This window comes from Lathyrus oleraceus, chromosome 4, assembly GCF_024323335.1.
Source record: "Lathyrus oleraceus cultivar Zhongwan6 chromosome 4, CAAS_Psat_ZW6_1.0, whole genome shotgun sequence".
Taxonomy (NCBI): Eukaryota; Viridiplantae; Streptophyta; class Magnoliopsida; order Fabales; family Fabaceae; genus Lathyrus; species Lathyrus oleraceus.
The window spans coordinates 266,717,356-266,740,762 of record NC_066582.1 but is presented as its reverse complement, the minus strand read 5'-3'; the positions used below and the strand labels follow the sequence as shown (position 1 = coordinate 266,740,762).

Below are 23,407 nucleotides of genomic sequence, written 5' to 3'. Positions count from 1 at the left end.
GCCCGAACCTTTTCTTTCTGTTTTTTGGTTCGCCGGGATGCCCTTTTTTTGCCTGGACTCTCTTTTTCTTTTTGTCCAGCGGGTCAATTTATGTGAAGTATTTTTTGACTACATCTGAGTTAACAGGAGACGGAAAATCTTCACCATCCATAGTTGTAAGCATCAAGGCTCCACCGGAGAAGACCTTCTTCACAACATACGGACCCTCATAATTAGGAGTCCACTTGCCCCTGTTATCTGCACCGGGAGGGAGGATCCTCTTCAAAACTAGATCACCGATCTGATAGCTTCGAGGACACACTTTCTGATCAAAGGTTCGCTTCATCCTTCTCTGATACAACTGCCCATGACATACAGCTGCTAGCCGTCTCTCCTCGATAAGGCTCAACTCGTTAAACCTTGTTCGAATCCACTCGGCTTCGTCCAGCTCGACATCCAATAAAACTCTCAGAGAAGGAATCTCCACTTCAACAGGTAGGACAGCTTCCATACCATACACAAGGGAGTAAGGGGTTGCCCCGGTCGACGTACGTACTGAGGTACGGTACCCATGCAAAGCGAAAGGCAGCATCTCATGCCAATCCTTGTACGTAACGACCATCTTCTGCACAATCTTCTTGATATTCTTGTTCGCCGCTTCTACAGCGCCATTCATCTTCGGTCTGTAAGGAGAAGAATTGTGATGTTCAATCTTGAAATCTTTACAAAGCTCTTTCATCATCTTGTTATTGAGATTCGAACCATTGTCAGTGATGATTCTCTCCGGAACTCCATAACGACAGATGATTTCCTTCTTGATGAACCGGGTAACCACTTGTTTGGTAACGTTAGCATAGGAAGCTGCTTCCACCCATTTGGTGAAATAGTCAATCGCTACCAAAATGAAGCGATGTCCATTCGAAGCAGTAGGCTCAATCTTCCCAATCATATCAATGCCCCACATGGCAAACGGCCAAGGCGAATTCATGACATTCAGAGGGCTTGGTGGTACATGCACCTTATCAGCATAAATTTGACACTTATGGCACTTCCGAGCATACTTGAAACAATCGGATTCCATAGTCATCCAGTAATAACCCGCTCTCAACAATTTCTTAGCCATTGCATGTCCGCCGGAATGAGTACCGAAGGAACCTTCATGAACTTCCTGCATTAACATGTCTGCCTCGGGTCTGTCCACGCATCTGAGCAAGACCATGTCAAAGTTTCTCTTATACAGCACATCATCCTGATTCAAATAGAAGCTTCCAGCTAGCCTCCTCAGGGTTTTCTTGTCATTCTTCGACGCACCTTCAGGATACTCCTGAGTCTTGAGGAAATTCTTGATGTCATAATACCACGGCTTCTCATCAATCACAACAGACTCGGCTGCAAACACATACGCAGGCCTCTCAAGTCGATTCACCGCAACATGTGGCACATGATTCCACCAATGAACTTTGATCATAGACGACAAAGTAGCCAAGGCATCAGCCATTTGATTCTCATCCCGAGGGACATGGTACAACTTCACCTTCTTGAAGAACGTCAGTATTCTTCTGGTGTAATCTCTATACGGAATCAAATGCGGCTGATTCGTATTCCAATCCCCATTGACTTGATTGACCACTAGAGCGGAATGTCCAAATATATCAAGAGTTTTGATCCTCAGATCAATGGCTTCTTCTATCCCCATGATACAAGCCTCATACTCAGCTTCGTTGTTGGTGACGTCAAACGTCAACCTGGCAGAAAAAGGTATATGAGCACCTTTAGGATTGATCAATACTGCCCCAACACCGTTACCATTCATATTCACAGCCCCATCAAACATCAGTGTCCATTTGTCATCCGGGTCCGGTCCTTCCTCGACAAGAGGCTCCTCACAATCTTTCATCTTAAGATACATGATGTCTTCATCAGGGAATTCAAACATCATAGGCTGATAATCTTCAATCGGTTGCTCGGCGAGGTAGTCTGACAGAACACTACCTTTGATGGCCTTCTGTGACGTGTACTGAATATCATATTCTGTTAGAATCATCTGCCAACGAGCAACGCGTCCGGTGAGAGCTGGTTTCTCAAAGATGTACTTTACTGGATCCATTTTAGAAATCAATAAGGTAGTATGGTTCAACATATACTGCCTCAGTCGGCGAGCAGCCCAGGCCAAAGCACAGCAAGTTTTCTCGAGCAGTGAATATCTTGTTTCACAGTCGGTAAACTTTTTGCTAAGGTAGTATATGGCATGCTCTTTTCGACCAGACTCGTCATGCTGTCCCAATACACACCCCATCGAGTTCTCAGTCACTGACAGGTACATTATCAGAGGTCTCCCTGGAACTGGAGGTATAAGGATTGGAGGTTTTTGTAAATACTCCTTTATCTTGTCAAAAGCTTTCTGACAGTCATCATTCCACCTGATTGCTTGATTCTTTCTTAGCAATTTGAAAATTGGTTCGCACGTGGCTGTTAGATGAGATATGAACCTTGCAATGTAGTTCAACCTCCCTAAAAACCCACGGACTTGCTTCTCCGTTTTCGGTTCAGGCATCTCTTGAATAGCTTTGACTTTTGCTGGATCAACCTCAATCCCTTTCTCACTGACAATGAAGCCTAAAAGCTTCCCTGATCTCACCCCAAACGTACACTTGTTCGGATTCAACCTCAGCTTGAACTTTCTCAACCGGTCAAACAGCTTCTGCAAATTAACCAGGTGCTCCTCTTCTGTCTGCGACTTCGCAATCATATCATCTACGTATACTTCAATTTCTTTGTGCATCATGTCATGAAAGAGAGTCGTCATTGCCCTCTGATAGGTAGCACCAGCATTCTTAAGCCCAAATGGCATCACCTTATAGCAGAACGTGCCCCAAGGTGTAACGAACGTCGTCTTTTCCATGTCCTCTGGCGCCATCTTGATCTGGTTATATCCGGAGAAACCATCCATGAAAGAGAATACCGAGGATTGAGCCGTATTATCAACCAATACATCAATGTGAGGTAATGGGAAATCGTCTTTCGGACTCGCTCTATTCAAATCCCGGTAATCGACACACATTCTGACTTTGCCATCCTTCTTCGGCACAGGAACGATGTTGGCCACCCATGGGGGATAACTTGTAACAGCCAAAAAACCTGCATCCCACTGCTTCTGAACCTCTTCCTTGATCTTAGTTGCCATGTCAGGACTCGTTCTACGAAGCTTCTGCTTGACCGAAGGACATCCTTCTCTAAGAGGTAATCGATGCACCACAATGTCTGTATCCAACCCAGGCATATCTTGATATGACCAGGCGAATACCTCCACATATTCTCTCAGCATCTCAATCAGCCTCCTCTTGACAGAGTCTTCTAAAGCAGCCCCAATCTTGATTTCTCTTTTGGCGTCCTCAGTACCCAAATTAACAACCTCCAACTCCTCCTGATGAGGTTGGATGACCCTTTCCTCCTGCTTCAGCAATCTGACCAATTCTGCAGGAAGTTCACAGTCTTCCTCACTCTCCTCTTCAGCTTGGTAGATGGGATTGTCGAAATCATACTGAGCCATAACAGAACTGTTCATAGTGAATGCCATAAGATCGCTTCTGCATGTTTAATGCTTTGTTTTAGAAAAAGAGTTCAATAAAGTCACAAAAAACAAAAACATTGCCATTTTTATTGTTTTTGAAAAAAAGATGAAAACAAAAAATAGAAAGACAGGGATCACAAAGTTTGATTTCAAAAAATGTCCTTCATTAATGATAATCATTAAAACATGATGAGGCCCTACAATGAATCACTACGCCTTGGGCAGAACGTAGGATTTTCATGCAAAATGACAAAACAACAGAAAATTACTCTGTCAGAAGAGTAACTTGAACCACTTCTTCAGCCGTCCAGTTGTTGATAGACTCCCCTGGTGCACACGAGCGAACCCAGTTGTCCAAATCACAATCACTGCCACAGTCTTTACTACCGGTTGCAGAGACGTCGCCATGATTCATCAGCCCAGCGCTGGTAAAGGTACTCGGACCCGCTTGACCATTCTGCTCTGCTTGGAGAGGTTCGTAACCAATGCCAAATTTGTCTTCTTTGACAGGCAAATCCACCATCTTGCCCCAGCCTTCAGCTTTGCCCGAATCAACAACCTCCTTAGCCTGCTTGTAAGAAGTAATTGAAGCACCTGGCTTCCTCTGCTCAGCGTACGCCACTTTCTCAAGAGCCACAGTCTCAAACGCCTGGCATAAAGTTTCGTGGATCTCGCCATCCACCTCAACATATTTGAACGAGGATAGATGACTCACCAGAATCTCTTCTTCACCGCACACAGTCACAATCTGACCGTTCCAGACATACTTGAGCTTTTGATGGAGAGTCGACGAGACTGCCCCTGCTGCATGAATCCATGGACGCCCCAATAAACAACTATAGGCGGGCTGGATGTCCATAACATAGAATATAATATCGAATACCTCAGGACCTATCTTCACAGGCAAGGTAACTTCCCCACACACAGAACGTTTGGATCCATCGAAAGCACGAACGATCAGGTCACTGGGAGTAAGTACAAACCCCTCCACATCAATCTTCTTCAGAATCTGCTTAGGCAGCACATTCAGCGACGACCCGGTGTCTACCAACACGTGAGACAACACTGCCCCCTTGCACTCCATGGTGATGTGCAAGGCCTTGTTATTGTTCCGCCCTTCAGGCGGTAAGTCCAGGTTGGTGAATCCTACACCATGCCTGGTGCTCACATTGGCCATCACACCCTCCAGTTGATTGACAGAAATCTCCTGAGGCACGTAAGCCAGATTCAACATCTTCAGCAAGGCATTACGGTGTGCCTCAGAGCACAACAACAGTGAAAGTATAGAAATCTTGGACGGAGTTTGACTCAACTGATCTACAATCTTGTAGTCACTCTTCTTGATTATCTTCATAAACTCCTCCACGTCCTTCTCAAATGAGCCCTCGGGCGCTTCCTTCTGGACAGGCTCTTCCTCTACCACAGCTTGCTTACCCTTTGCTTTGGCGAGAGCCTCAGCATTATTGTCCCTCAAAGGCTGCGGTGCGAACAGACGACCGCTTCTGGTAAAACCTCCTGGACCCCCTACATTATCCACAGCCGGACCAACAGTTGCAGGAACTCTATTCGGTAAACCAATTGTCACTGGAGTTTGATTCACTGGTCTCGTCTGACTTTCAGCCCTTCTGTTACTGCGGTAAACATTATCATACTTCCACGGCACGGCTCTACTATTCTCAACAGCCCTTCTTCCAGACGCGGCGATAGTAGTTGGAGCACTGATGGTTACAGGCACGGAAATGGTAACTGGGGTACCATTTGTTGCAGGTGCACTAACGACCCTTTGTCCACGTTCTTCAGACGGTTTAAAGTAAATGGTGATAGTTGACACTGTCCCACGATCTTTTACAACCCTACTGAATTGCAAACAACCCTCATCCATCATACCCTGGATACCGACCTTTAACTGGTCGCAACCATTCTCAGATTCTGCACAACCCAAACAATCCTCATCACAGCCCGAGTAGACACCCCCATTCAGCAGACGGCTCTTCACAACTAGCAGAGAAGTCTGAACATCATCAATATTAGCAACCAGATCTTCAGCTTCTTTCCCCTCAATATTGTTCACTCTATGCCCACCATGCTGAGGCATAGGGTTGTTTACGACGTTAGGCACTGGAGCGAAGTTGATCGCCTTGGCATCGATCAAATCTTGGACTTTGTGCTGGAGAGCCCGACACTTCTCAGTATGATGCCCTGGTGCCCCAGAGTGAAAGTCACAAAGGACATTGGCGTCGTACCCAGGAGGCAATACTGTAGGCGGAGCCATTGTACGCAACTCAACCAACCCCAACCTGAGTAATTCGGGCAGCAGTTCGGCGTACGACATGGGTAGCGAATCAAAACGTCGATCAGGCATCCTTTGTCTGGGCTGATACGGACGTTGCTGTTGTTGTTGTTGTTGCGGTTGTTGAACTCTTTGTTGTTGTTGTTGACGAGGCTGAGGTGCCGGAATGGTTACTGCAGCAGCTTGACGGTATTCAATCCTGTTCTGATCTCTGCGGTGTTGAACAGCATTAGTTTCACCCTCTCTTCGACGAGGTGCCCCAGCAAACGACTTCTTAGAAGAAGAGGAACCAGCATCTTGGATCTTCCCAGTTTTAATCAAGCTCTCAGTCCTCTCTCCACAAATGACAACATCAGAAAAACTACCGAATGGGCAGCTCCCCATCCGGTCCATAAACACACCTTGAAGAGTACCGATAAACATATCTGTCAACTCCCTCTCCAGCATAGGGGGTTGAACTCTAGCAGCCAGTTCACGCCACCTCTGGGCGTACTCCTTGAAGCTTTCATTGGATTTCTGACAAAGACTCTGCAGCTGAGTCCGGCTAGGCGCCATGTCCATGTTATGTTTATACTGCCTCAAGAAGGCCTCACCCAGATCCCTCCAACAACGGATAGAATCTCTCTTCAATTCCATGTACCAGTCCAAAGAAGCCCCAGATAGACTATCTTGGAAAAAATACATCCACATCTTTTCATCATCGGTATACGCAGAGATTTTTCGATAATAAGCCTGCACATGGGTGCGAGGGCAAGAAGTACCATTGTATTTATCGAAGGACGGCGCTTTGAACTTGTAAGGGATTCTCAAACCTTCCACCAACCCCATATTGGTAACATCAAAACCGAGAGAATTCTGACATTCCATAGCTCTAATTTTCTCAGCAAGGGCATCAACTTTACGATCCCTCTCATCAACCCTTCCCAGAACATCTTCGTCTTCACTGAGCAGAGTGAACATATCCTCTTGTCTGTCAACAATCGGAACAGGATTACGGGCCGGGGCACGGACTGCTCTGGCATTAGCGGCATCTGGAGCAATAGGTTGACCGTTGATTCGAATACCCCCCAACTCATCACCTACAACATAGTTGTTGATGGGTACAGCAGCAGCAACATTGTTATCATTGACCGGGCCTCCCTCTAGCGGAGCATGGTTGACCGGTGGAATTGCAGCCTCTTGTCTCTGAACCATGGCTCGAAGTTCTTCTTGACCTTGTGCAACCCCTTGCATCATATTCATAAACTGGGCCATGTTAGCCTTCATCTCAGCCAACTCTGCTTGAACTTGATCCATACCTCTCTGTTGATTCAGTCTTGTTGAGTAGCGGTGCGGACGTTGATCAGCTATCCTGCCTGAACAGGAACCAAGAGTGAGAAGTCACGACCAAGAACACCTGTTATGCAAAATGATATGAGTATGGTGCTAATGATGCGTATGATGCACATGATATGTTCATTCTTCAGGCATTCAAAGAGCCTGAGTCATCCTCAAAAGATGGCAACCTGCAGCAAGAACAACACAGAAGCACAGAAACAACATACACAAGAGTGATGAGTACAAGGTGAAACCAACAACCTCATCTATATGAGTAACAGGATCATACAACAAAGTTGACAAAGAAAATCCAAACAATCGGAGTACAACAATGAATCCCATCCAACAAGCCTGGAGGTGATTCTCAACATACACATCAAAGATACAAACTAAGACAAACGGCCTCTCGGAATGACAGTCTTCAAGTACTGACACTGGTCTATCAACAGGTCACATTCTGAACATTCTGGCAAAAGAGTGATCTTCTCCTTCAGTTGTCGTCTAAGCTCTACCACTTCTCCTCCAAGGTGGTTCTCTGATGCCTGTCTCAAGTCTACTTCCTTCTTCAACTGGATATCTTTATCTCTGAGTTGCTTCTCCAAGTCTCTGATCTTCTTCTGATAGCTGGCCTCAACCCTCTGCAACCTCAAGCACTCCCGGTGTTCTGCATCTAACATGCTCTCCATCTCCTCGTAGGATCTCTTCTTGCTTCTCAGCCTACTAGCATCCTCTCCCTGCACTCCTCTGAGTTGATGAACCAAGTTCAACCTATCAGCTTTGGCTTTGTACAGCTCCATCTGGGTATCTTGCTCCTTCCCTCTCAAACGGCGATTCTCCATCAGGGCTTGCTTGTAGTGCTCCGCAGGCACACTCTCAGCAAGAATCAAAGGTGGTTGCTCCTGCAACGGCTCCATCCTATTGTAGGGTAACAACAAAGTTTCTACTCTCTCCTTGACCCAGTCAGTGTAATCGGGCATAGCCATGGCAAACTTCTTCCCTAAGACAGATCCATCCTTCACTCCAATAGACCTCCAAGCTTTCCCTATCTGCTCCAATCTAGCCGGGTCACTCTGCTTCTCAAAATACACACTTTCAGCTACCTCAGCCTCAAGTGGTCTTCCCTTCATCACAAACCCCAACTGGCGAAGAGAAAGAACCGGGTTGTAATTGATGCAACCCCTAGCCCCTACGAGTGGCACATTACGGAATCCTCCACAGCTCATAATGACGTTACGCACATCCATCCGGTAAGATTGCCATCTGATATCATAGGAAGTAAGAGACATAACCCTCTGAGTCCACTTATGCGTGCTCTGAGCATCCACAAAAGGTCCACTGACTGGCAGGAGAGACAAGAACCATCTGAGCAAAAGCGGGAGACAACACCTGATAGCCCCACCCTTGCCATGCCTACTGTGAATAGCATAGTAAGTGTCAGCCAACAGAGTAGGAACTGGATTTCCTCCAATGAAAATACTGACTGCAGCATAGTCAACAAAATTGGGCATACTCGGAAACAGGACGATCCCATAGATCATGACGGCCAACTGAGCATGAAAGGCTTCCCAGCTTCCCTTCTCTGCTTCTTCTCTAGCTACCCTCAACAGAAACTTCAAAGGCAATCCTACAACATCCCTACTGGACTTCCAACTATCACTGACTTCCTTGATACCCAAATGGAGAGCTCTGGCAACAACTCTGAAATCAACCTCCTTGGGCACATCCAAGAAAGGAACCTGATACCGGACCGGGACACTCAGCAGAATGGAGTACTCCTCAAGAGTAGGCGCCAACTGATAATCTTGAAAGGTGAAACAATGAAGCTCTGGGTCGTAGAACTGTAGAAGAGTCTGCAACGGCACCGGATCGACTACCATCTTCAACAGTGTCAGAATATCTCCATACTGGTCAACAAACCCCTTCTGGTCACCACTGGTCATAAGGTTGCTCAACTCAATCAGAGACGTCAAAGGTTCACGGTGAAAGCTGTAGGAACAAGTCTTCCGCTTCAACTCTGGGACTGTTGCCATCTCTATCAGTGAACAAGCTCTGGAATGTACCTGAGAAATGATATGCATGCAGGGATTAGTTTTTTTTGTTTTCTTTTTCCCCTTTTCTCTTTTTTTTTTTATTTTTTTTTATTGCGTATTTTTTTGAAAATAAACATGCTATGATGCAAATGATGCAGACACGACTGGTTGGCTGTGTCTCTCAGAACACAGGATCAAAGCTTCGGCTTGAACTCGGAACCACGAATTCATCTGAAACCCAAAGTCATCTGAGACCCCAAACTTCTGAACCAATAGTCACCAACAGGATCACAAGTCACCAACAAGTCACCAACTGTACCTGTAATAATGATCATTCCCTCCCCACTCCCGGGTGTCATCTAGGCCAGGGTAAGGTCGAGAGAAACGCAGCATAAATAACCTTTCGCAGAACATCATCATATACACACCCGAAGTATGTAACGATAATATCCCACCAGGGTCTGAACTGCTCGTGATATCAATGTTCCGCTAAGTGGCGCAATACCACCCGCTTCCCATGAATCACTCTATTCCTAAGTATCCTAGATTTCACTCATGGCCTGGGTATTGGGCCTTTTACCTCATGTAACTCCCACCCCAACAGAGAGAAACAGACAACCAGCCAGCCAGGTAAACAATGAATGAATACAAACATTAATGCAAACAATAAATGCAAACGATAAATGCACATATATACAAATGAATGCAATAAATAACAGCCAATAGCAACCAAACCCTAAACTAGAGAGCGCTAGGAGAGACTCGCTTAGGGAAGATGGACCAGCATAGGTCAACTTCTCTATGTCCCCAGCAGAGTCGCCAGCTGTGGCATCACGCGAAAAAACCGGCGGGAAAACAAGAACAACAGAGCCGCCACCGTGCGTTATTTATCCCAAAAGAGGGAAAGGAAACGCTCAGAGTAAACCTAGGAAAGAACATGGTCTCGCGACCAAAGAGAATGGGTTTCGGGAGTCGGTTATGCGAAGGGAAGGTATTAGCACCCCTACGCATCCGTCGTACTCGACGGGATCCACGCACAATAGAAAGGAAAATGGTTGCTAAAAATGCTGCTCAAAACACACACACACACTGGCTGAAAGAGACAAAAGAAACTGACTGAAACTGACTCGGCAGGATACCGCATCCTGGGCCTACTTAGTCTATCAGGCATAGACATCAGAGTCGAAGTAGTTCGGACTGGGGAAACGACACATGCTCGCTAAGATATCGCATCCTATGCATACGTATCTCCTTGGACGAAGGAGAATCAGAGCATTCGTAGCTCGGCTAACACGCACACAAACAAACACAGGCAAAAGCAAACGTGGAGCCTGAATGCCACTCACTGGACTTACATCAGCATCCGAACCAGAACACACACGAGAAGGCAAACATAGAGCCCAAATGCCAATCACTGGACTTACATCAGCATCCGAACCAAACACACGCACACTGGAACCTAACTGCCACTCGATGGACTTACATCAGCTTCCAAGCACACAACAAGACAAAACAAAGACACAGGCGCCCGGAGAGATCTGCTCATCTCCTGCCTACGTACCTCATCTGGTATGAGGATCAGGGCGACGTAGTTCCCCTACAGAGGGATAAAGGACTAGCCTAACCAGATAACAGAGGGAGACACAACTAGGGAGACTACGACTCGAGCCTAGATGTTATCATGCAAATTCATCCCTAAGTTAAGGTTTCTAGCTAACTGGCACAGGGAGCCAGCCTATCCTAATCATGACTTGCACAGGAAGCAAGCCACACACACTTAACTTGCACAGGAAGCAAGCCAAGCAAAACCTAACTTGCACAGGAAGCAAGTCTAAACTAACCTTAACTTGCACAGGAAGCAAGTCAAACAAACATACAAGCACAGGTAGCACACACTATACACAAGCAAGTGGCTCAAACAAGGGTTAGGTTTTAGTCGAGGGGTCATATCAACCTCAACAAACAAACCTCTGGAACTGGGTGAATGTGCTCTTAACCTTGCCATTGAGGGGCTAAGGTGAAGCTGTTGAAAGGTGAGTGAAGATAAGACTTCACAGCTCTTATCCCTGGCCTGGGAGAGCTTAAGACAAGAATGTGTGGGTTCAGAAAGTGGGAACCCTTCTACACATTTAAAACTGACTCAACTGTACAATTGTACAAGATCTTGGGTTTGTATCTGCAATGCATCAACACAGTGGTGTGAGCAAAGCAGATGACACACAGAATAGCAGGGGATAGGTTGCATATCCCTTGGGTTCTGCCAATTGCCTCTTCACTTAGGAGGTCTTTGACTCTATGCAAGGACAAAATTAAACATCCACAAACATTGCCTCTTAAGGAGGACTTCAGACAGTTGCCTGGCCAAGTAACAGGCCAGGTCTTCCGGACCACATGAAGATTAGAAGTATACCTCAATGCAAATTGCTTATACAAGCAAAGCAAAGCAAAAGTTCACAAGGAACTGAGCAACTAAAGTACCTGAGACCAGTCAAGCACAGTTAGTATACAAGTCAAAGTTAAATCAAATGAAACAAATATCAACCAGTCAACACAAGCAAGTGAATGTGCAAGGCACAAGGCTCAAGGTGTGTGAGCCAAGCCACCTACAAAACAAACAAGTTAATCAATGATATTTAAGCAAGCTCAATCAAAAAGAAATGGTCTCATTGGTCATTTGTAGCTTAACCTGAAAACACAAACTCAAAAGTGAGTAACAGGACCACTAGGACAAGCCTAGGGTCAAAAAGGAATGAAAAAGTCAAAACAGCAAAGGGCAAGCATCCAAAATCATGTTCAAACAATCAAGAATCAATACCAATTGGGTTCACATTCATATCAATCACTATCATCATTTCATGAGCAAATTAGGTCAAAGTGTGGCATTTAGAAGCTCATAGAAGTCAACAGCAAGACTTGAATCAAAAGCAATCTTAAACATTTCCAAAAATCACCAAATAAATCATGATCAATCACAACCCACAGCATGGTAAGCATGTCAAATTTCATCTTATTTGGACAAGTGGAAGGCAGTCAATGAAAATCAGAAAGTCAAAGCAACTTTGGAACATGCTTAAGGAAGTCAACCAAACATGCATCAACTTAGAAAAATCATAAGTCAGAGATGGTGCATGATAAATGAATGGGACTAAAACCATGGCAAAGATGAGGGTGTCTAGTTATCTCATGTAAAATTTCATGTCCATCTAATAAAGTATGAGGATTTCACAAATGAAATGGCAACATGTGTCACAAAAAGTCAACATAAGACCAAACAGGGGAGAAAATCCCAAACAATTAGGAAATGCCACAAATAATTCCAAGAAAATTCACATGTAAACTAGACATACAAGAGTAGGTTCATGCAAAAAATCAATTCATTTGGAGGTCAAGAAGCATGGTAATGAAAATCATGAAGTTGGACATCAATGGTGTGACACAAATTGTCACACCCTAATTCAAAAAATCATAACTCACAAACCAGTAATGATAAATTCACAAACTCTACACCAAAATCACCATGAGTGTGTCTAGTTTAAGCACAAAAAATTTGGGGGCCATTGGATAAAGTATCACCATTTCACAAATGTTTTGGCAAAGTGTACAAAAAATGAGCACATGTCACAAACCCTAATGCCATTTAAAATTCACATGTGCACTATTTGAATAAAAATGCTCATAAAAAACTAGATGAAGAATGGAGACCAATGTAAAAAATCCCATCTCAATTGGATCAACCTTTAATTATTTATGAATTTTTGAACATTGTAAAGAAAATGAAAAAAAAAAAAAAAGCAAGGATTTAATAATTATTTAGTATTTACAGTGGAGGGACACTTGCCGCGTAATGGAATGCAGCCGTTCCCATTAAATGGGATTTCAAAATCCCTAATCAACGGGGCCCACTGCCACCTGCACGTCCGCATGGCCCACTCGGCCAACCAATCAACGTGTTTCATTTAGAAACACATGCGAGGCAAAGCAAATAAAAACCCCTATGGACCTACACGGCTTGGCAACAGTAAAAGAGGAAATTTCCAGCATTCATGTTGCAGAAAAAAGAAAATATGCAGTATTCATACACTCAACCCAACCATTTCCAGTAACACAAAAATTGCACCAAAATTGACAACCAATATATCAAAATGCTCGTCTAAACACGCACATCCATAATCCAACATTCATATTCACTAAATCAAGCTAACAACCAAGAACCAAACAAAAACATATTTGAGTGTGAAACTTTAAATCCATGTATTTCTCTCAATATGCAACCATTTTTTATGAACCAAAGCTCATTGTAACCAGCATAACAAGGTCTATCTAAAGCACATCATGATTTTGGAAATAGAGAGAGTCGAAATTTTACCAAGTTGGAAGAGCAGTGTTGATTCGGTTGTTATTTTGTGTTTTTGGCCTGAAACAGATGAAGCTCCAAGCTTGCAATGATGAATGATGATGATGGTTTGGCTCAGGACAGCTTGGAAATGCTCAAATCGGATTCCACCATTGATGTGTGCTTGGTAAAACAGAACATGAAGATGCTGTTACAGCAGAAAAATGAAGCTTGCCATGAGTCTAAAATGGTGCTTGGATGGTGAAACAACAATGGCCAGGCTCAGTTCTTTGAGAGTTTTTGACAGATTTTGGAAAATGCAAAAAATGAAGCTTTTTGAGAATGAGATGTTTCTGAGTTTTGAGGCTGCAACTAGGGGTTTCATTTGACAGAAAATATGTTATACCTCTGCTGTTTTAGAGTACAAATCCAAGTTCATGGAAATATGGGATAGAGTTGTTGAAAAATGTACTTTCTTTCCAATTTTCAAGCAAGTAGGTAATGTGTGTATGTACTGCACAAGAATGGGCCTCCAACAAGTTTTAAATGCATTTTCAGAACATGTTTGATTGGTAGAATTGGTTGGAAATGATTAATTTAAAACTTCACTTTTTCACCTTACTTAAAATTAATTCAAGTAGGTTCAAAAATGCCATTTTGATTGGTAATGTTTTGGTGAATGAAAGTTACATTTTTGGAAAGAGGGGATCAAATGTGACTTGTAGGAAAAAACCCCACCAAATTTGGCCAAATGGTTTGAGAGATATGGCCTTTTGAAGTTCAAACATTTCTGAAAACGATTCGATCATAACTTGCCAACCATACATGGGAATTGAGTGTTCTTGGACTTTTTGGAAATGGGAGAACAAGATCTTCAACTTTCATGTTGGGCAAAAATTCATTTGAAGCTTGTATCATGATGTAAGTTTGAGGATCAAGACTTTCCATTTTTGGTAAGTTTCAGTTACAGGTCCAGTTTCCATTTTTGGAAATTTCTGATCTGGCTTCAAATTCCTCCATGATGGTGTTTGACATGATATATGAGGACTATATGGACATGAATGAGACCTCTCAAACCAATTTCCATCATCAAATCACTGATTAAATGGACAGTTGACCAACAGTTGACTTTTAGGGTTTCTGACTGATTGTGCATTGACTGATGACTTCTGAACATCCAACCCTTGACCAAAACACTTCAAATGGACCTCCAAGTCATGTGAACATGTTGGGCCAACCCTAGGGCCTTGGCTCCTTGAGAATTGTGTTTGCTTGCTTGACTGACTGATCTCCTGACCAGTTTGACCTAATTCCTTGATTGGCTTGCACTTGAGGCAACTGGGACAATGCAATGCTATGCAGTGGACCATGATGTGCTATGACCTAATATGAGAATGTATGTACAATGATAGGTGCAAATTTGAGGTGCTACACCCATATGAATCATCTGGGCTATAAACGGTTGTGGTTGCGGGGTTTGGTTCTTGGTGTTGTGTTTGGGTGGGTGGTATGAATGGATTGCGACGTTGGATGGTTCGTTGTTGGGTGGTTGGCATGAACGAATTGCGATGTTGGGTGTGCTTTTGTTGTGTGTATGTGCCGGTTGATGTTGTATGGTTGGTTGTTGAGTTTGGGTGGGTTCACATTGGTGTTGGGTGGTGAATTGAGGTGGGGCATACGATGACGAAGCAAGTTGGCGTGGATCCATCAAATACTGCGACTCAGATAGAAATTGTTGAGTTGTTACAGACCTAAACGATGCCATATATCGTTGAGTCGGTCTTGCACCTAGGTTGACTGGTTCGTTCAAGATGTGTTGTCGTCGATTCCTCCATTGACGACACATGTCTTTTGCAAAGTCTCTCCAGTCAGAATAATTCCACTGTGCATCAACCCTCTTTTGATGCCAATTCCCCAAACACGTGGGAGATTCTGGAATATGTTGTAGCATTCCAAACTACAGTTTGACCCGGTCACTTTGGTGCATTTCAACTGTAGTGAATCGGATAATCGGTGTCTTCGCTGTCCAAACTGCAGCATCGTCATGGTTCACATCATGATTCAGACCCAGATATGGCCTCCAAACAAACTGTTAAACAAAATCAAATGGTTAGATGGAAAATAATTTGAGAAGTAATTTTAAATTAAAATATAGTTTGGTAGGAGTGTTACATCATCATGTCCAATATGGTCCAATAGATTTCGATAGACTACAATAGCGTGTTTCGGACACCTATTGTAGTTCATTCCCCTTACTGACCACCTAAGATAATAAGAAGAAATGAAAAATATTATTTACTGTTAATTATAATAATAAATATAATTAACTAAATGGTGAATGGTAAAGTGCTAGACTTACTTGGTTGCAAAGGGGAACACGAATGGACGCTCATTTATCGGGGCGAGCGACGACATCCTAGACCACCCCAAACTTGAAGCAAATAAGCACATGAAAAAAGTACAGGTATTCTTTTTTGCAGTTCTACACATTGCACTATATAGATGAGCCAAAACAGCTAAACCCCAACTATAACTGTTTACCTTATTGATGTTGCGTAATAAAGCTAAATACATTATATTCACTGAATTACCTGTACTTTCTGGAAACAAAAAGTTACCAAATAAAATCATAATATAACACCGAGCTTTTATTATTTTCTCATATTCGGTTGAATCTTCGGACAGTACTATACTGGCATAATATTGTTTAAGGTATTTTAAATTTATACCTTGCCCCCTTGCTTGACCGGATGTGCCTCCCTCAATTTCGTCGTCTAACAAAGGGACACTCAGTAATTCATTGCATATATTGTTGTCTTGGTTAACTTGCCCATTCACTGCCTTTCCATCTATACGAAGACCCAACAACATGTACACGTCCTCAAGTGTGATGATACACTCACCAATCGGAAGGTGAAATGTGTGGGTCTCGGGTCTCCACCTCTCCAACAAAGCCAGAATGAACTTGTAGTCCACCGAGTACGAAACAATGTTTAGTAGATTTCTAAATCCACATCCTCTAATATATGGTTCTATTAAAGGATCATGGGGTACATATTCATGTACACGACATCTAAACCGCTTCGGATCCTAATAACAAAAAAAATAAGAAAATACAATTAGAAGAAGAAATACATACTCAAGAAAGATGTATTAGATGTAATCCAGAAATAGAAACTAAAAAGAGAGAGATTACAAAGGTATAACACAAAGAAGATATGTATTAGAGGTAATCCAGAAATAGTAAATAAAAGAGAGAGAGATAACATACAAATGCCGAGATATTCTCGATTGTGCCTCTGTGTTCATCGCCCATAGTTAACAAAGACATGATTCGATTTTGCAAAGCTTGAGTTTGTTAGATGAAAGAAATCTGGTAGAAGAAAAGAGTGTGATGAAGTTGATATGAGAGACAGAGGAAAGAGTGAAAAGAATACTCAATAGTCAGGGAATCAAAGAATCTGAGTTCTGTGCCCTAATGTGCCCTAAGATTCCAATCCTAGGCGCCCATTCCCTAGGCGCTATAAAGTAACTGAGGCGCCAAAGGGTTGGGCGCCTCTTCACAAATCAAAACATAGGTGCCACTAGGAAGGGCGCCCCTTCCAATTGCCCTACACTTAGGCGCCAAGAGGAAGGGCGCCTCTTCCTTGCATGTGAAAAATCACATGTAGGCGCCAAAGTTAAGGGCTCCTCTTCCCCTTGCATGTGATTTCTTCACATGCGCCTAGTAGATTCCTCACATGACCTTCCATGCTGAATTTTGTCATTCACTTTTGTCATTCACTTGTCTCCTCTTGCCTTTGTATGCAACCAATCACACTCTTTTTGGTTTCTAAACCTACTCACTCATTCATCTATAAATAGTCTCTCATATCAACAATATCAAATCATCTTCATCACACTCTTTTCTTCTACCACATTTCTTTCATCTAACAAACTCAAGCTTTGCAAAATCGAATCATGTCTTTGTTAACTATGGGCGATGAACACAAAGGCACAATCGAGAATATCTCGACATTTGTATGTTATCTCTCTCTTTTAGTTACTATTTCTAGATTACCTCTAATACATATCTTCTTTGTGTTATACCTTTTTAATCTCTCTCTTTTTAGTTTCTATTTCTGGATTACATCTAATACTTTCTTGAGTATGTATTTCTTCTTCTAATTGTATTTTCTTATTTTTTTGTTATTAGGATCCGAAGCGGTTTAGATGTCGTGTACATGAATATGTACCCCATGATCCTTTAATAGAATCATATATTAGAGGATGTGGATTTGGAAATCTACTAAACATTGTTTCGTACTCGGTGGACTACAAGTTCATTCTGGCTTTGTTGGAGAGGTGGAGACCCGAGACCCACACATTTCACCTTCCGATTGGTGAGTGTACCGTCACACTTGAGGACGTGTACATGTTGTTGGGTCTTCGTATAGATGGAAAGGTAGTGAATGAGAAAGTTAACCAAGACAACAATATATGCAATGAATTACTGGGTGCCCCTTTGTTAGACGACGAAACTGAGGGAGACACATCCGATCAAGCAAGGGGGCAAGGTATAAATTTAAAATACCTTAAACAATATTATGCCAGTATAGTACTGTCTGAAGATTCAACCGAGTATGAGAAAATAATAAAAGCTCGGTGTTATATTATGATTTTATTTGGTAACTTTTTGTTTCCAGAAAGTACAGGTAATTCAGTGAATATAATGTATTTAGCTTTATTACGCAACATCAATAAGGTAAACAGTTATAGTTGGGGTTCAACTGTGTTGGCCCATCTATATAGTGCAATGTGTAGAACTGCAAAAAAGAATACCTGTACTTTTTTTTCATGTGCTTATTTGCTTCAAGCTTGGGTGTGGTCTAGGATGCCGTCGCTCGCCCCGATAAATGAGCGTCCATTCGTGTTCCCCTTTGCAACCAAGTAAGTCTAGCACTTTACCATTCACCATTTAGTTAATTATATTTATTATTATAATTAACAGTAAATAATATTTTTCATTTCTTCTTATTATCTTAGGTGGTCAGTAAGGAGAATGAACTATAATAGGTGTCCGAAACACGCTATTGTAGTCTATCGAAATCTATTGGACCACATTCGACATGATGATGTAATACTCCTACCAAACTATATTTTAATTTAAAATTACTTCTCAAATTATTTTCCATCTAACCATTTGGTTTTGTTTAACAGTTTGTTTGGAGGCCATATCTGGGCCTGAATCATGATGTGAACCATGACGATGCTGCAGTTTAGACAGCGAAGACACCGATTATCCGATTCACTACAGTTGAAATGCACCAAAGTGATCGGGTCAAACTGCAGTTTGGAATGCTACAACATATTCCAGAATCTCCCACGTGTTTGGGGAATTGGCATCAAAAGAGGGTCGATGCACAATGGGATTATTCTGACTGGAGAGACTTTGCAAAAGACATGTGTCGTCAATGGAGGAATCGACGACAACACATCTTGAACGAACCAGTCATCCAAGGTGCAAGACCGACTCAACAATATATGGCATGGTTTAGGTCTGTAACAACTCAGCAATTTGTATCTAAGCCGCGGTATTTGATGGATCCACGCCAACTTGTTTCGTCATCGTATGCCCCACCTCAATTCACCAATGTGAACCCATCCAAACTCAACAACCAATCACACAACATCAACCGGCCACTTACACACAACAAAAGCACATCCAACATCGCAACCCGTTCATGCCAACCACCCAACAACGAACCATCCAACGTCACAATCCATTCATACCACCCACCCAAACACAACACCAAGAACCAAACCCCGCAACCACAACCGTTTATAGCCCAGATGATTCATATGGGTCACGTCATCGTAGCCCCCCACCAATTAACACCCAACCACTGTTTAACTATAGTACGCCCCAAGAACCATTGCTTCGTTTTCAAAACGACTCAATGGCTCAGTTTGGGCAACTATATCGTCCCCAATTCACCCAACCCCAGCGCCCTAACTACGATGACATGGGCACCGATCTCCATTACGGAAGCGCCGTTGGCCAGAGCCCCTCCGGATATTGGGAGCAAATGATGACACATCTGTCAAATATCGCCGGAACTTCTGCCGGACCTTCCAACCAGCCATCGCTCGATCAGGTCAGCACCCAAAGACCACAAACACCTCAAGAAAATCGTGGGAGACCTCGGAGACAATCTAACGCACCGGAATGTGGAACCGGGGGACGTTATAATCGGGCGAGTCATTAGGTTTTTGGTCTTTCTAATGTAATCAATTATTATATATTTAATGAAGTTGTTTTATTTTTATTTTTATTTATTATATATTAAATAATAAATTTTAAATATTAAAAACAAAAAATATTATAAAAAAAATATAATTAAAAAATATTAAAATAGAAAAAAATAAAATAAAAATAACAGAGGGTGTATGCGTCAGATGTGGTGGCGCATACACCCACCACACACACACACTAAGGCGCCATTGCCCTAGGCGCCTCCTTTAGGAGGGCCATGTAGGCGCCATTGCCCTTGGCGCCTCCTTTAGGAGGGCCAAGCAGGCGCCACATGCATTGACTCCTCCTTTAGGAGCCCAATGCATTGACGCCAATACATCTGACACCTCCTCTAATTTTTTAGGGGGTGCGCCAACACCCCTGGCGCATCCTCTCCCAAACATGGTTATTTTGGATTTTTTTTTTGAAAAGTTGATTATTTTCGTATTTATTTTGAAAAACATGGTTATTTTAAAAAAAAAAATTCACAAAAATATATAAGCAATAAGTTTTTTTTAAATGTGTTCAACTTATTCCAAATCCACTAATTTTCCAATTCATTTTTGTGTAGTAACTAATTTTGTTTTCTATTTTTTAATAAGTTTCTTTGTGACTTGCTGTTTTGTTTTCTATTTTGAGTTTTCTAATGATTCTACAACTTTGAAAGTAAGTATAAGTTAGCTGCTTCTTTTTTTTAAAATTCCATTGCACTAAATCGGGATTTTAATTTGTGGATTCGACATCTTTATGTCATTATACCGTTAAACTTTCTATACATCAATATGATATTTTACCGTTTTTCGATCCTTACATACGACACTTTGATTTCGTCGTCGCTATGAACAAACAGGTTTGGAACACATTGTGATTTCTTCATTTCAATCTTTTTTTATTAAACTAATTTGTTATGTACGATTTTATTTAAATTAGTTAATTCTGATAATTAATTTTAATTATATCGAGTGTTTGATTTAATCAAATAATCTTGATAATTAATTTTGATTATATATTACAATTGGTTTAATTAAATTTTAATCAATAAATTTTTGTTAGTTACATATGGATAGATTTATAACAAATTCCTAATCATTTTCAAATTAAACTCTTTCAATCTCATTCATAAACAAAATCCTTGATTCAAAGTCAAACGTTATTTTCCAATCTGATTAATTTATAACTATAATTCAAATTATTCTTTTATAACTTAAAACTTTGGATGAAAAAAATAATGAGAGGCGTTCGTTTCACTATCTCTCGAATATTTGAATGATTGACGCTCGCCACATTACTCAAATTATCAACTTCTGATTAAAACACGCTAAATGAACTTGGATAAAGGAATGGGTGGCGCACGCCTCATTGTTCCTTGAATAAGCAAGTGGGAGGCGCTCGCCTCACTATTGCGCGCATATTCAATTTCCGCAAACCGCTTTCAATAATAATTTGAACGAAAAGGGAATAAGAGGCGGTCGCCTTATTATTCCTCAAAAGATCGAACGATTGGTGTGCACCATATTGCTTAATTTCTTGTCGTTCTTCTTCTAAAATACCAAATACATTAAACCTAATTTCTCATCCCCGTGCGATCAACAACTTAACTCTTTTCAGAAAGAACATTGCTTAATCCTTTCTAGTTCGTACACAAACTAGCGCTTAAGTTTCCACCACGAGCATGCAAGCCAACGTTTAACCATTAGGATGCAATCTAAGAACTTGTTTATTAAAACACATCAAACTTATCAAACCTCTTTAATCGTCCCCCTTTTGAGGTTTCCATCCATCTCTCTTTTAAATCCTTTATTCACTTAAAGAAAATAAACAGCATCAACTAACATTTAAATCGTAAGTTTAACTAAAAGGTTCTCGTTGAGTACAACGGACGTAAGGGGTGCTAATACCTTCCCCTTACGTAATCGACTCCCGAACCCAAATATTGTTGCGACGACCATTATTCTCTATTTAAGAGGTTTTGTCAATATTTTCCTATTCCTTCATTGGGATACATAAAGTTCGGTGGTGACTCTGTTCGAATTAAAAAATTTCCGCGACCATCGCGAGGGATCGCATTTTTTGAGATGCGACAGATGGCGACTCTGCTGGGGATATAGCTCCAAGCTAGAGAGAGTCAAGCCTAATTTAGTTCAAATTAATATGAATGTTAAAATATTATTTTCTTCCTTATTGCTTCTTTATATCTTGTTGTATTATTTATGTTATGTGATTTATTCTGCTATTATATTGGGTGGTCTATGGTGCTTGATACATGTTGTGAGATAAGCTTTGTACCCAAGCTTTGAGAAGAACTTATAATCTGGAGTTGTGTAGTATTGAACCGAGGGGTATACACCTCGTTGGGATAATACGAAGACTCCGTCTAGAGTAGATCTGTTCGGAATTTCCATCATAATATGGCTAGCCCATTATTGCGAGGAAACTTTGAACATGGTTCGTGACTCTAGGAACCTCGCATTAACCCAAAGTCCGTCTTCATGATTGGCGATTGTGTAGTATTAAACCGAGGGGTCTACACCATGTTCGAATAATACGAAGATCCCACTTAGAGTAGATTGATTCAGAACTTTCATCACGATATGACTAGCCCATTATTTCGATGGGATGTTGAACATAACCCATGACTTTAAGTTCTATCTTAGAAAAGAACAACCTTAGGAGCCATCCTTTGTGTGTAGGGTAGAGAACATAAAACCTCCGTATAGGGTGTACCATATGATACTCATGATATCCTGGATCCTAATTATACCTGCATTACATTTTCTTTGCATACCTAAATACAAAATTTCATGCATTCGCATTTCATCAGCATGAATTGCATATCATTTTCATAAACAAAAAATCCATCCCATCCTTTGTCCATGACCCGCAGTTGAATTCCCGACACTCGTATCAGACTTGAAGTGGCTCTTAGAAGGTCATGGATCCATTGGAGCAAAGCCATATTGCATTGAGAGGAGATGTGGACTCAATGAAAAACTAGATAGACCAACTTGTTGAGGTTGTGATAGCTTTAGCAAAGAGGGAGGACAACATTCAGCAGACTGCGGTTATTGAGAATGTAATTTTGCCTCCAGTAAATGATCCTACCCAACCTTAGCTTGTGCGAACCCCAATTGATAACTATGTTATACAAGAACGTCATATTGTTCGAGACGGGGGTTCCTCATATCATGATGCTGTTGAGTATCACAGTTTTGCATTCTCTGTGCCAGATCCCATGGGACAAGCCTGGTGGTTAATACTGAACGACCACAAGATGATGAGATTGCTGAAAGATGTCGCGTGCTAGAGAAAAGACTCAAGGCCATAGAAGGACAAGATATTGTTGAACTAAATTCCCTAGACATGTGTTTGGTACCTGGCCTGGTTATACCCGTAAAATACAAAGTACCAGAATTTGAGAAATACAAAAGGGATAGTTGTCCAAAGCACCATTTGGTGATGTTTTGTCGAAAAATGACCTCTCATGCCCATAATGATAAGCTAATGATTCACTGTTTTCAGGATAATTTGACTGGGGAATTATTGAGCTGGTATATGAAGTTAGAAAGGAATAATATTCAGTTAAGGCTGGCCTAGCTAACGCCTTTTTGAAGCA

At 41.9% G+C, this 23,407-nt stretch overlaps 1 protein-coding gene across 1 annotated transcript; it reads left to right on the top strand.

Moving 5' to 3' along the window:
* Positions 1-16,507: 16,507 nt before the first annotated feature.
* LOC127075006 (protein MAIN-LIKE 2) lies at positions 16,508-19,834 on the top strand. Its single transcript, XM_051016443.1, has 3 exons — positions 16,508-18,449; positions 18,546-18,636; positions 18,720-19,834. Exons 1-3 carry the CDS (start codon positions 17,935-17,937, stop codon positions 18,780-18,782), a joined length of 669 nt encoding a protein of 222 aa, XP_050872400.1. The 5' UTR covers positions 16,508-17,934; the 3' UTR covers positions 18,783-19,834.
* Positions 19,835-23,407: the final 3,573 nt, after the last annotated feature.